Here is a 14,700-nt window from a genome sequence, read left to right as displayed (position 1 = left end):
ACTTTCTGTCGCGATCTATTTTTAATTAATAATTATAATCATTCATTAATTAATATTATTTCATCGATCACGAACAAGAACAAGCTTTAAATCGTTTTACGCTTTGCAAGTCGTGATTTAAATGTGGAAAAATAGAGCTTTATAATTAAGTTTCTTTAAAAATGTATTTATATATATCTACATAAATAACATTTTTTATAATACATTTTACATATACTGTGTGTTAAAATTACCCTCGTTTCGCAACCGTGAGTTTTCAAAAATTTTGTTCTGCAAGTCATTGTAAATTTCGAAAAAATTAAAAGAGATTTCAGAAATTACAATCTCGTAATATAAAATTTTTTAAATAAAATTGATTGTCAAGTATATCTCATTTTTGTAACAATAACCATTTTTTTACGAGATAAATATCATCACTGCCGCGCGAAATTTTGTATCTCTAAAATAATTGGGTTTAACTGGGACTGATTTATTGCACATTTCTACGCAATTTTATACACACCGCATAAATGCCATGTAATTAATCTACATATTAATTCCAGCGGTGTCAAGAAATGAAAGTATTTAATATCGTATCGTCGTTACAATAAATTACAAAACGTTGTTACGGATTACAAACGATTCATTATCATTACGTAGTGCATTAAATTATGAAAACAATAAATATAGCACGCACGACTTTTGAAGCAGGATATATGTATATATTTTTACAACCAATCGTGAAACAATCTTTTTACAAATATGCGAGCGATGAAATAATGCTTGTTAATAAATAGATTGCAGGCGATACAAGTCATGGATCTTAAAAATTGACAACTCATCCTAACGTCGATTTCGCGTGGACGTCATATCAAAAAGGGTAACATTTATCGTCGCATAAACTCTGATAAAAAAAATTGGGTTTACAATTTCTCTAAGAACTTCCGCTATATTACACTCTGGCACTTGAGATTAGTGATACGAGATAATCAAATATCCTGAGAATATTGTCTAGACGCGTACTTTAAGTCATACTAGAGAGAATATACTCTTATAAATATTCTCGCGATATATATCAATGTATAGATACTGTTATTTTAATATTCTCAGGATATACCTCAAAGGCCCTTTTCCAGAGAATTCACTCGGGATATTCTCCTACCCGGAGTATTTTTTCCGAGAATATTTACATCGCTACTCGAGATCCCCTCGATACGAGCGACGTTGTTGACTGGGTTGACATCAGCTGGAGAATCCAGGGTTAGTGTGTTCTATGACGCAACGTCGGCAGTAGCGTTTGACCGCGCGATAGCCGACCCACGTGACTCTAGGGCACTCGCCGATGTTGAGCTGCCGCAGGCCACGCACGTAGTAGGCCAACGCTTCGAGGCCGGCGTCGGTGATCCTCTCGCATCCGCACAGGGACAGCTTCTTCAGGTTCGGGCATCCGGTGGAGAGTGCCTCGAGGGTCGCGTCGCCGATGTCGCACTTGCCTATGTCCAGGGCGCGCATACGCGGGCAACCGCGCGCCAAGGCGATGGTCGCGCTGTCGCTGAGCGCCTCGCAACCGCGGGCGTTCAGGTAGCGCAGCTTGTAGCAATGACGGGCGACGACCAGCAGACCGGCGTCGGACACGCGGTCGCATTTGCCTACGGAGAAGTAGCGGAGGGACGGACCGAGACGCGCCGCCACCTCGCGCACCCCGAAGTCCGTAACTTTCACGCAATCCGAGACCGATAGCTGACGCAGGCTGGCGCAGTAGGAGGCGATGGCGACCAGGCTGGCATCGGTAATGCGGCCACATCTACGTAGGTAAAGGCATCCCAGGTGCGGCATGCGCGACAGGCTCAGCACCAGGCCGGAATCCTCGACGCCGTGACAGTCGCTGAGATCGAGCGACTGCAGCTGTAAAATAGTGGTACGACCGCAGGCGCGAGTGACATTAGGACAACCGGTCAGGTCGAGTTCTCTGAGATGAGCGCAGCTGTCCAGCACGGTGGTGACGTTGGCGTCGGTGACTCGACGCGAGTGTCGCAACACCAGGGAAGTCAGATTAAGGTACGGCAGCTGGGCGAAAATGCCGGGCAATCCGGTGGCACCTTCCAAGACCAGACGACGGACGCACGTGTGGCAGCCACGGCGCGTCAAGGCATATAACGCCGCTGTGGCGTTCTGTGGATAACGCACCTCGACCTCTCGCCAAAGCGCCGGGTGCCACGCGATCTCCCAGAGGCGTCGGCAGGTCTGCGCCAAGGAGCAGCGGTCGCGGGTGTCGAGCCAGCTGAAAATCCTCAGCAACAAATTGTCATCGAGTTGACAGAGGTCATTGACCGCGACGTGGTAAACCAGATGGTGCTTCGGCTGCGGTAGCTGTTGCTGCTGTTGCTGCTGGCGAATCGGCGTGCTGGACACGCCCGGGGTAGACGAGGACGACGACGACGTGGTGCGACAAGCATTGTTGTCGAGGGTGTGGTAGCCCAAGTCGATGGCGTCCGCACCTGGTCGATAAACGCCGACCTTCTGCGAGTAGCCTCCTCCCCGCTCAGAGCCGCTCTGCTCCCCGAAGCTGGGAAAGAGGAGTGGGCATGATCCTTCCATTCCATGCTCTGTTCTGCAAATTGGAAACTTATTTCAAAATACAATTGTGTTTTTTACATTCATGTTTAAGTAAAGATAAAAATTACTTGGGTCATTCGAGGTGGCATTGCAAGGCAAAATATTTTTGCTTTTTAATCTTAAGATAAATAATACTTTATTTAATAATGGATAATATAAAAAATATTATACTTAAAAATACATTTCTTCACCTGGATTTGCTCAATAAAAATATATAATTTTAGAGATATATAAATTTTAACAATTGAAGCATTCAAAATTGACAAATCTAAATTATAAATAGAGACCGCTTTTGCGTATCAAAGAAAAACAGAAAAAAAATTTATTTGCGTAATTATATTAGCTTATGTCAAGGAAGACACATATGTCATAACATAAATCTACAAATAGACTACTCTCCGAATTTATAGAAGCATATATAAAACTGTCACAATTCCACGTTTTTCGATTGAACTTTCGTGCTGGTTCAACGATAATTTCGGCATATTCGCTTTCGAAAAAAATCCAGCCACCGTGAATCTCGAATTTTGCGCGGGGGAGGGACCTCGTCGATGCGTCGCAACGCGTCGCGAAGCCGTTTACGGCTCGAGGCTCGACGTGCGACGTTCACAAAACTTACAAACGGGATGCCGAACGGGAGAGTCAGCGACCGTGCGTGACATCACCGAGCAATATCGATCTATTCGCCACCACCTCCATGTTGATCCCGCATTCCAACTCTCGTGAAGCAGCTGCGGGGCCCGAGCGCGTTTCGCTCCGCGCGGGGGGACCGACGGGCAGCGGTGAACGGGATCCGCTCGGCGGTCGCGCGCGCCTTGGAATTCGTCGAGTCGCTCGTACGGTCGCCGTGGAACGTGCGCGATCGCGTTTCGCGGACGCGGAATGGAAAATCCGACATATGACAGGCCCCCGACCCCCGACACACTTACGGGGCCCCAACGCTGCCCAACGCGGTGGATCATCCCCCCCTCTCTCGTTTCCACGATCGGAACCCCTCTCCAAGTCGATCAACCGGGACTTCTAGCTTCTAGCGGGTCCCAAGTCCCAAGTGGTCCCAAGATGAAAGGTGCGTCGCGAGAGGCGCTTCACCTCATTGGCGGCGCAGATTGGGCCCAAAACGCCAAAAAATTAGTCAGATTTCGCATGAACGTGAATCACAAATTTCTACATTCGAGAAAGACCAAAAAATTCATATTAAACGAAAAACAAGCGTAACAAATAATAATAAAATAATGAATCGTTGTAATAAAGTATAAATCGTGCGCGATCGCAAAGATTTGGACAAACCAGCACGTTAGCAAAATGGCGACTCTATGCCCTTATGTCTTATTCTAAAGCCAAAATATAAAGCGGAAATCTTATTCGTTTTTCACGACTTTTGTACTATTTTCGACACAATAATTGTTTCTTCCAATTTTTATGCTATTCTTAAATCTATCTGTTATAGAATTAATTCATATCTGCACACCATCTGCTCGCTCATTTTTTTTCTAAAGCAATATTATACATCTATTATATTTTATTTTATTTCTTTTTTCCGTCTAAGACTAGCATTATTTCGTTTTAAAAATACGTTTTAAAATTTCTAATAATTACAGAACGGACTTACGAACGATTTTTATTGCGGAATTCGTACGTCACGTGACTATTTGCTTAAAGAACGGCTTCCCGCGTTCGTAATTCGCGCGGTTTATATCGCGCGGGGCCGAACCGAGCGAAGATTAAATCCGGCCAATCAGAATCGTCGTTCCGTCGCCGCCGTCGTGTGTCGTGTGCGGCCCTCATAATCGGTGTGTAGTGTATATATGTATCGCACCTAATGCTCTCGGGAACGAATTATGGCATTGTCTTTTATCAGAGCTAAGGCACTACAGCACGGAAATTCGCACTTGCGTCTCTTCGCCAGCGTATCGACCATGAAGGTAATCCTCGTGATCCTCCCTCGTCCACTAGTGCGGCGCGTTCGCTTCTCGAGACGGCGAGACGGCGAAATTCCCATCTCGGGGGGGAAAAATCCGACGAACGTAATCCGAGACGATGCGATCCCCGTCGTCGTGTTCGCGTACGAGGTTCACCTCGGACGAGTTATCTATGCTCGCTCTCGTCGACGTCGACGCCGACTCGACACCCCCCAAATCCTCTATGTGCTTACTCGTCTACGACCTTGTCACCGTTGTCGCCCGCTCCCCTGACATACTTGCCCCCTTTTTTTCCGCAGACGGGATTGGTACTGGGTGTATACGAAACCGAGAGCGAGGACAACGTTGTGCTCACCCCCACGGCGGCCAAGTACAACGATCTGGTCAACGGCAAGCTGCTGAAGAATATTTTGCTGTAAGTTCCCAGTGCCCGCTACTTACCATCGCTGTAAATCTCTTTTTTGTGCATCCTCGCGATTTTAGAGAGATACGGCATTCCACACTGCAGCGCGCGTCTGTGTTAGTATCGTTTTCCTTTTTTTTTTTTTTTAATCTAACAAGGCTGTACCCCTTGTGTGCGCCTCTGTTGTGTAGAATATACTCTCCAGACTATTCTGCATTGACACATATGTTTGTTTACTCGACACGTCGAAACGCTCCTTTTTTTTCTCCATATTGTACTCTTCTGTCGACGAAGTTGACCTGTGTTCCCTCATGTATATACATGTACTCTTAGCACATACCTTGTTTAACAAGCGCGTACGCTAAGGTGTAGAACCGTGACGTGTACGATAAAGACCTCCCCCTGCCCCCCCCACCCGTCCATACACAGCATTGCATTTCCAAATTGTTGTTTCACTTTCGTTTCGTCATACGATATAACAATATGTTTAAATATTTTATTCATATTTCCAGCCTGAAACAATTGTTATAATGCTGCCTGAGCTTTTATCTGATATTTAAAAGTGCTTTCCCTTTGTTATTCTTAAAATTCTCATATGAAGTATTATTTCTGTTATTGAAAATTTTTGAATTTTTCAACGATAGTCGTGCGCCTCACGGAGCTCACTGGCATTATTTTCATTGTTTCAGGAGTGACTAGAGAGACGGTATTATAGGCATGATATGAAGTGCAACTTGCTCCGCACAAGGATATCCTAGAAACACGCTGCGCTTTATAAATGAGAATTATAATACTGCCTGATTTATGATATATTCTTTTCGACGCGACGTCAGACAAATCAAATAGGAGATTTTAAGTCGGTTAAGTCGTTCAATTAATTAACCATCACTGCTTCAAGACTGACAGAAATCGAAGTAGAGTAATAGTAGTAATGTCGACTCCTGGCGACGGTAATATGGGGAACGATAGCAGCGCAGGGAGCAGTGGTGGATTAGGCGACGGTAGCGGTAAAATTAATAAGCCTCATCCGCCTACGAATGTGCTACAGAGGATGACCGGGATATTAGAAGATAAGAGCAACGATTACATGTGTCCGATTTGTTTCGATCTTATCGACACGGCGTATATTACACGTTGCGGACACACGTTCTGTCACCACTGTATCGTAAAGTGCTTAGAGATTAAGGATCGTTGCCCGAAATGCAGTTTCACGTTGAGCGAGCAGGACATTTTCCCGAATTTTCTGTTGGACGAGCTAGTTTCCAAGTATAAAACGAGAACTAAAGGTCTCGCTCAGCTAGGCTCTTACGCGGACAATAGTAAGCACCGAGCGGCGGGTAGTGATCTGTCGGCACCGGCGTCCGACGGATTGAGGAGCATCGTGGCAGCGGAGAGCGCCAATCTCACTCTGCCCGACGTTAATGTGATGCTCGAGGTGCTGACCCAACGGAAGCATCTACTCGAGGCGGAGACTTGTACGGCGCAGAACAAGCTTCTGCACGAGTTCCTCAAACACTTGCTGCAACAAAAGGAGGAACAGCGGAATCAGTTGCAGAAAGAAGTGGCGTTGATCAAGAAAGACATGGAAGAAGTGGAGAACATTCTGAAGGACGTTCAGAGCAAATGTCCGCGGGTGGAGGACGTCAAGAAGGCGAGCGAGAACGATTCCGCGCAGGTATCGGCCATTAGGCGGGAGATGCTCGGTCTTCTAGACATAATAGACTCGAATATGGTGAAACCTAGCGACAAGGGGACCATCGGCCCCGACACCTTCTCCAATCCAAGCGTCAGTCATCCCGGTGGATCAACCCTAGCTGTACGTAGGAAGAGGCTGCACGCTCACTTCGACGATTTCGTTCAATGTTACTTCGACTCTCGCGGCAAGGAACTATTGCTCGGTCAGAAATCGCAGCCTCAGAGCGAGACTCACGGCGGCGTGTACAGCACGAGTTCTGGTCTGGACGTCTTTCGCGAAAATCTCGTCAAGTTCTCGAGGTACAATTCTCTGCGTCCAGTGGCTACTCTGAACTACTCATCGGATCTCTTCAACAATTCCACTATCGTGTCTAGTATCGAGTTCGATAAGGACAACGAATTTTTCGCGATTGCCGGTGTCACCAAGCGCATAAAGGTATTCGATTACGGTGCTGTTATACGGGACACCGTCGACATTCATTACCCTTGCGTCGAGATGGTCTCTAGTTCGAAGATCTCGTGCGTCTCGTGGAATTCCTTTCACAAGGGCATGCTTGCGTCATCAGATTATGAAGGTACCGTGACGGTATGGGATGCGACGACCGGTCAGAGGACGAAGACGTTCCAGGAGCACGAGAAGAGGTGTTGGTCGGTCGATTTCAACGACGTGGATACCAGATTGATCGCGTCCGGCTCCGACGATGCCCGGGTGAAATTGTGGGCGTTGAATACCGATCATTCCGTGGCGTCGTTAGAGGCGAAAGCGAACGTGTGCTGCGTAAAATTCAATCCGCGTAGCTCGTGTCACCTGGCGTTTGGATCTGCGGACCACTGTGTACACTACTACGATTTGCGCAACATGAAGGAGGCGTTGTGCATATTCAAGGGCCACCGCAAAGCCGTTTCCTACGTCAAGTTCATCAACAAGGAGGAAATTGTATCAGCCAGCACGGATTCTCAGCTGAAGATGTGGAACATAAATAATCCGCTTTGTCTCCGATCGTTCGTTGGGCATGTGAATGAGAAGAACTTTGTCGGACTTGCTACTGACGGCGATTACGTTGCCTGCGGATCGGAAAATAACGCGCTATATGTATACTACAAAGGGCTGACGAAGCAGTTGTTCTCGTACAAATTCGACGCCGTTCGAAGCATATTGGAGGTGCAGGACAGAAGAGAGGAAGATCTGAACGAGTTCGTGTCCGCGGTGTGCTGGCGGCAGATGTCTAATGTCGTAGTAGCCGCTAACTCTCAAGGAATTATCAAAATATTAGAGCTGGTTTGAGACAATTAGGTAAAAGCAATTGAACGGGGAACTTAACTGACATTGAGTGAAACGCGTATTCGATTACTATAAATTAAAACGGGTCTAAATAATAAAAAAAGATAGCCAAAAGTATAAATATAAGAATAATGATAAAAATTATATTTCAAGAGAAGAAGAGAAGAATTTTGCCGAATTTTCTGTTATTTTTGTTTTTCTTATATTTTTAGTTCGTACACTTTGGCCCGTATTCATAATCCGTTCCTATTTCAAGATCATCTTTAGGGACATTTTAAAATGCTAATACGGCTTTATGAATACGGACCTTAGACCCTTTTTATTTTATGTTATCTGTCTTGTGATTATTTTAGGCGTGAATATAACAACGAGAAGTAATGGAACCATTCTAAATAGCGTAATAATTTATAATAATAATGCGAAAATTTCTACCATTGACGTAATCTATAATAAATCGGATGGAAATGGCGTCGGAAGGATGCATTATCAGCGAATAAAACTATTGCAAATGGAGATCTTCGGTTGATCCATGCTCAATGTATCAGAGAGCACAAATATTTTCTCTGGATTGTATACTATGTGTAAGATGATTAGGTAAATCGGTACTGTTAATTATTACATTTTCGTATCTTTACTCTATTTTCTAATCTAATTTAGATATAATTCTAATCTCAACAGACTGAATCGTAACGATAAAAAGTTTCGCATTATTACATTACGTTCGAAAAATATTCCTGCGTATGACTTATGAAAACGATGATCTTTCGTAATTTTACGTTATTGATACTTAACGCTCGTCGGAGATACCATAATTGCACGCTTGATCTAAATTGTATTTTATGCAGAGATATATATATATATATATATATATATATATATATATATATATATATATATATATATATATATATATATACATACATATATATTTTTAAATATGATTGATGTGTGGTGTGAGAATGACATTTACTACAATAAGTACAATACTTTTGGAAGAAGTGTTCAAGGCTGCAAAAATTTACAGCGGTGTATGCGTGCGTTCGAGATGCGTGATTTTTCCGATAACGCTTCTTAATATCCGAGTGGCGACTATTCCAATATCTTAATCCATTACGAAATCTGCTCTTAATGCAAAACTTAAAAACGATATAAACACGTTTGATAACGGCACAATCTTCTTTTTATAAAATTTTCATAGTAAATTTAAAATGCACTTGTTTAAAACTTCTCTAAAGATTGGAAAAGATTGAAACATCGGAAACCATTAAAACTGATACGCGTATAATAAAATATAATATAAAATTGATATACTACATATGTAACTTCGACTGGCAATCGTATATACAAATCGTACCTGTATTTTCCTAGAAACCACCTAGTAATCGCAATATCGATATTTTGAATACCGAATACCGATAAGTAAATAAAATATCCATGTTTTCGCTACCGTGTGATAGAAATCTCAACAATTCAAAAAGATTGTCTGCAACTTGTTACTAATAAAATTTTCAGCTTAAATTTACTTGGTGGTATCATGATTGCACAATCTTGCAAACAGAGACGTGATAAGGAGTAATCAACGTCTTAAATATTGTTTGCACCGATAATGGTACATATAGATAACGCATATTTTTACTGAAATTTTCTGATTTGCGATATATATTTTTACTACATATCAAATGTTTTATATGATTATATTATCATCTTTGTGTTTGACTTTGCTGTCAAAACTATTTGCAATATTACGTTAGCCTAATTGAAACATTGAATAATTGAAAGACAGATTTAACGCGAAGCAAGTTAATAAGTGCTTTCCATTTACATCAAAACTCAGATAATTCTCACTTGTGACGTCGTTCTATCCTTTTTGGCAATTAATGAATAATAAAGATAGAATGATGTCACAAGTGAGAATTATCTGAGTTTTGATGTAAATGGAAAGCATCTATTGTCTTAATATGAATATTGTAAAAAGAGAAAATGTACAAAGAGCAAATAAAAAAATAAACATATATTGCGATAAGAACAACACTCGCATGGATTTTCGGAATGTGTGGAAATGATAGAACAGTGTGAGTACGTTTTACATTCTTTTTATAAAAGAAATTTTAAGCTTCTGTCATATCGATGAATCTTAGTTCTTGTTTGCGATGAACACGTAATTATATGTAAATCTGTTTTTTACTATTTAATTATGTTCCACTATATAACTATGGCAATTAAACCCCATGACAAAGTCACATTACTACTTATAGTGTTGTTGTACATAAAACAAATTAATAATGAATAATGAAGTTTATCAACGGATATTTCATTGTATTTATATCTTAAGCCGCTGGTATAGGTTGTAATATGCTCGTTTCAACAATGTTAGTGAGAACTGAAGTGTGAAAAACAGTTCCGTAACGTAACGTATCTACGCTGATACTCAGTAGCTCAGAAACACAGCAGTTGTGAATTAATGTGTAGCTATAATCTCCGAAGTGAGTAATTGTAAATGTACCGATGTATAATGTATAACTGGACAAAAAAGAAGAATATTCTAGAATAAAGAATAGTATATTTTTAGAGTGTATTTTAAAATTGCAAGTATACCGTACACATGATGAATGTCAAAAGAACGCCTAGATTCTATTGTAATTAATAAATTTATGAAGTTGTGTCTGGACATTTTTGACTATTTAAGTGCGTACTACTATCGCGTATCTTTCCTTATAAATTGTTCCAATCAATCTTTTCACTAACTTGGAATAAATGTTTACGCTACAGAGCAGGACCAAAGATCCCTAAAGGTCATGCTAGAGTGTTTTGGGGGTTGGATGAAACCGATTACGCCGGAGTCGCGGTAGTTGGACTGGGGAAGCAAGGTCTTGGTATTAACAAACTTGAAGAGATCCATGAAGGAAAGGAAAGTGTACGTGCTGCTGCAGCAGGTAATCTTTATTATTCAAAATATATATTGTGCAAATATAGTCGTTCCACTTTGTTATTCAAATCTCTGTAGATCAAACTTTAAAATTAAAATTTCAATATACATAGTGGAACAATTTTGATACTTTTATTTTAATAATTTTAATATATTATGTTATTTAAAAAAAATAGACTTTAAATTAAAATTATTAAAGAAAAAGTTGTATTATTATAAATAAATATAATAGATTCTATTAAAGTTTTATTGTTCTAGCGGGATGCCGCGCACTGGATGACGTGGAGATAAAGGACATCAAGCTGGAAACCCTGGGAGACGCGGAAGCCGCTGCCGAGGGAGCTGGTTTATCCACGTGGCTTTATCAAGGATTCAAAAATGAAGAGAAGAAAAAGAAGTTACCAAAGATCTCGCTGTACGGAGATGAAGGAGAGTAAGTGATGTTTCTTTATGCTCTCGTCAAAAATATTCATTAAAATTGAGAGATCTAGGGCTACGATCAACGTGACGCTACAAATGCTTTGGAGCGTTCTTCTTCTCTTTCTTTCTTCATTGAAAGAAAAGAGAAGAGGAATGCTTCGAAGCATTTGTATAGCGTCACGTTGACCGTAGCCTAGATTTCGTTTTACGAATACAAAACTAATGGTTTGTCATTTTTTTTAAGGGCGGAATGGCGAGTTGGCATAATTAAAGCCCAGGCGCAGAACTGGGCTCGCGAGCTGTCGGACACGCCCGCGAACCTGATGACGCCCACGATATTTTCGCAACGGGTCTGCGAGGTCCTGACGCATCTCGGGGTCGACGTTCAGGTGCGCGACAAGAGCTGGGCCGAGCAGAAGAAGATGGGTTCGTTCCTCAGCGTGGCGCGCGGTAGCACCGAACCGCCCAAGTTCCTCGAGATCAGTTACAAAGGTGCCGAGAATTCAAGCGAATCACCGGTGACGTTTGTCGGTAAGGGAGTCACTTTCGATGCCGGTGGCATCAGCCTTAAGGTAAGTTACTCTTTCTCCGTTAAAAAAAAAAAAAAAAAATGTAAGGAGAAAGTGAGACTTGAGGACGAACGGTTGCTCACAGCCGTCGTCGGAAATGGACGAGATGCGCGCCGATATGAGCGGCGCCGCCTGCGTGGCCGCTACTATCCGAGCCGCGGCCGAGCTCAAACTGAAGAAAAATATCGTCGGACTGATCCCGCTCACGGAGAATCTGCCGTCCGGACATGCTACGAAGCCGGGAGATCTGGTGCAGGCGATGAACGGCAAAACCATCATCGTGGACAACACCGACGCGGAGGGCAGGTTGATTCTCGCCGACGCGCTGTGCTACGCTCAGCAGTTTAATCCGAGGTTAGATTAAGATTAATCGTGCGAGCCCTGATATTTGAATATTATAAGAAAGCTCTCTTGGATTCTAATTATTTTATCAACGTACTTTTATACTTCAAAAAGATGTCCTTATGAATTATCCCATATTATTACTGTTATGCACTATATTATATTTTATCGATATATTCGACAGATATATTATCAGAAATAATTATAAACTGATAAGTCTTCAATCTCTCTAAATAGATTTATCTTGGATATCGCTACGTTGACCGGTGCCATGAGAATTGCCTTGTCGAACTCCGCGACTGGAGTGTTTACCAATGACAGCAACCTTTATGAAACTCTGAGAAATGCTGGGACGGTAACCGGCGATCGAGTATGGAGATTCCCTCTATGGCAGCATTTCACGGATGAAGTGACGAGTGAGTGATTTAAGGATTGCGATTATTACGTTATCCATTTTAATATTCTTATCGGATTATTTCACAAAACTTCTTTAGAAACTTTTCTCTTTATATGTTCAGCAAGGGGTTACTGTCTCTTATGCATTACCGAAAGCCGGGACATAACGTTGTTATTAATTGTCGCTTACATAAAACTTGAAAATCTCTGTCATGATAATTTTCAGAAAAAGTAAAGGGTGCCGACATAAATAACCTCGCGAAGTGCAAGGGTGGTGGCTCTTGTACCGCCGCTGCCTTTTTGAGGGAGTTTGTTAGCAAGGACATGCCGTGGATGCATCTGGACATAGCTGGTGTCATGGGCCCCGCCCACGACGAATTACCGTATATCCCAGCCGGAATGACCGGGCGCCCGACACGTACGCTTATACAATTCCTACAGGCGCTCTGTTAAACGATCTACTAATGGTCACTTTACGTAACTCGCGCGTCAAACGGGTTCTTGTAATTTTCTATACATATATATATGTAAAAGTTTACACAGAAGGATATGTATATAGAAATATACATATATATATATAGGGGAATTGCGCCTAATATGGAGAGGGATTGTATTGGACGATCTAATCAGACTTAATATGATAACGTTCAGTGATAAAACGCATAAACAACTTACCGCAGGCCAGTAACAGCATTTTTAATGTCTCACTAAGCAGATAACAGACTCGTTGATCAGGTTCCTACGAGAGTTATTAATATCACGAGTCTGAATATTCAGTAGACAGAAACTCGAGTTGAAAATTCTAACAAAATATAAAGAATGCTAACGAAGATTTTATATGCTATAATACATTGCCACTATTATAAGAATATTTGGAGAATGTATGTGTTAAGTATATTAATCAAGGTTTATACGTATGCATTTTTAATTCTTGATATATTTCATACATCAAGATGTAGATAAGATGACTTATCTCAAATAGTTATTTCTATCTGACGGATCATTATCGAAATGCTTGACGATTATACGATCCCCGGAATCAAAGTCATACCTCACCATATTAGGCAGTGCCTACATCTTTTAAGTTACCACTTCTTATATGATTAAAACATATAACCTATAAAAATAATGTATACATGCGATAAAAAAGGATGTCGAATAGAATACTTAACATCTAGATGTGGAAGTTGCTCATTTCAACAACAATTTCCACATTAGTCGAAGACAAATCCCGACATCTCCAGATACATTCGGTATCATGAAATTTAATAATTATGTATTCATTGCATTTTGACATATATGTTTGAAAGACTTGTCATAAAGTTTCTATTAGTAAATCTAGCTTCAAACCTTTTTTTAAATCCATAGCAGTTGATCTATATCCTATTTTCCAAAAAGAAATCCAGCAGAAAAATTTTTCCTCTATTAGACACCGTTCCCCTATATAAAATACAGTTTCCAAATCGAAACTGACAAATCCCACTTTATACATGCAACTATCACGTTTGATTGTCCGGTATATAAAACGACAGTTTTGAAAATAAGTTTTTATACAACTCTTACAATTTTGTACAGTCGAATTGCTTTCGCGTGTAAAGCTCTTCTTTTGGTAAATATTCTTGAGGACTTTATCACAAACAGGATTTTAAACTAGCTGGAATAGTGAAAATAAGAAAGCGTGATCTGTATATGTATATAAGTAACATTTGTATCAACTATATGTATACTACAGTGCATACAATATAATATTGTACAGGATGAAAGTTACATATATTATATGTATACGAGTACATCGGATCTAAAAAATAGCGAGTAATATAAGCATTCTGTCCTGGACATGCAAAAGACATAATGTATAAAAATAGGCAATGACTCTATGCTAGCTTTCACTGAAGAACCTCATTGTCTAATGATATGAAAAATAGATGGGTATACATATTGTCATATCAAATTGATAATTTATATATAAAATATTTCTTTCGGTTATCACATTACATAAAAAACGAGCATAAAATTGCTCCCTTGTACAATCTTTTCGAATAGTTCATGTCTAACTAAACATAAAATAAATAAATTGCAAATAAAACTAAATAATATGTCTTGAAATAATTGTTAATAACTGTGTACAAATATTTATTTTTTGTTTAATCTAT

The 14,700-nt window shown here is 40.9% G+C and overlaps 3 protein-coding genes across 9 annotated transcripts; 2 read left to right on the top strand and 1 right to left on the bottom strand.

The window, feature by feature from the left end:
- Positions 1-453: 453 nt before the first annotated feature.
- Positions 454-5,304, bottom strand: LOC112464712 (F-box/LRR-repeat protein 7-like). 7 transcript variants are annotated; one of them, XM_025031868.1, is made up of 2 exons: positions 4,956-5,304; positions 454-2,590 (listed from the first exon to the last, which is right to left on the bottom strand). In XM_025031868.1, the coding sequence occupies exon 2, from the start codon at positions 2,575-2,577 to the stop codon at positions 1,222-1,224; it is 1,356 nt and encodes a 451-aa protein (XP_024887636.1). In that variant the 5' UTR covers positions 2,578-2,590; positions 4,956-5,304; the 3' UTR covers positions 454-1,221. The 7 variants fall into 7 exon arrangements, with proteins under 7 accessions (XP_024887636.1, XP_024887633.1, XP_024887635.1 ...); XM_025031865.1 differs by lacking the exon at positions 4,956-5,304 and adding an exon at positions 4,748-4,800; XM_025031867.1 differs by lacking the exon at positions 4,956-5,304 and adding an exon at positions 4,205-4,290.
- LOC112464710 (cytosol aminopeptidase-like) lies at positions 4,330-13,888 on the top strand. The gene is made up of 8 exons (XM_025031857.1): positions 4,330-4,517; positions 4,814-4,929; positions 10,664-10,827; positions 11,079-11,253; positions 11,485-11,812; positions 11,895-12,163; positions 12,389-12,567; positions 12,774-13,888. Exons 1-8 carry the CDS (start codon positions 4,434-4,436, stop codon positions 12,998-13,000), a joined length of 1,542 nt encoding a protein of 513 aa, XP_024887625.1. The 5' UTR covers positions 4,330-4,433; the 3' UTR covers positions 13,001-13,888.
- On the top strand, positions 5,613-8,039 carry LOC112464709 (E3 ubiquitin-protein ligase COP1-like). Its single transcript, XM_025031855.1, has one exon. It carries the CDS (start codon positions 5,849-5,851, stop codon positions 7,895-7,897), a length of 2,049 nt encoding a protein of 682 aa, XP_024887623.1. The 5' UTR covers positions 5,613-5,848; the 3' UTR covers positions 7,898-8,039.
- Positions 13,889-14,700: the final 812 nt, after the last annotated feature.

This window comes from Temnothorax curvispinosus, unplaced genomic scaffold (assembly GCF_003070985.1).
Source record: "Temnothorax curvispinosus isolate PA1 unplaced genomic scaffold, ASM307098v1 QBEX01014483.1, whole genome shotgun sequence".
Lineage (NCBI taxonomy): Eukaryota > Metazoa > Arthropoda > Insecta > Hymenoptera > Formicidae > Temnothorax > Temnothorax curvispinosus.
This window is presented reverse-complemented; position numbering and strand designations above follow the sequence as displayed.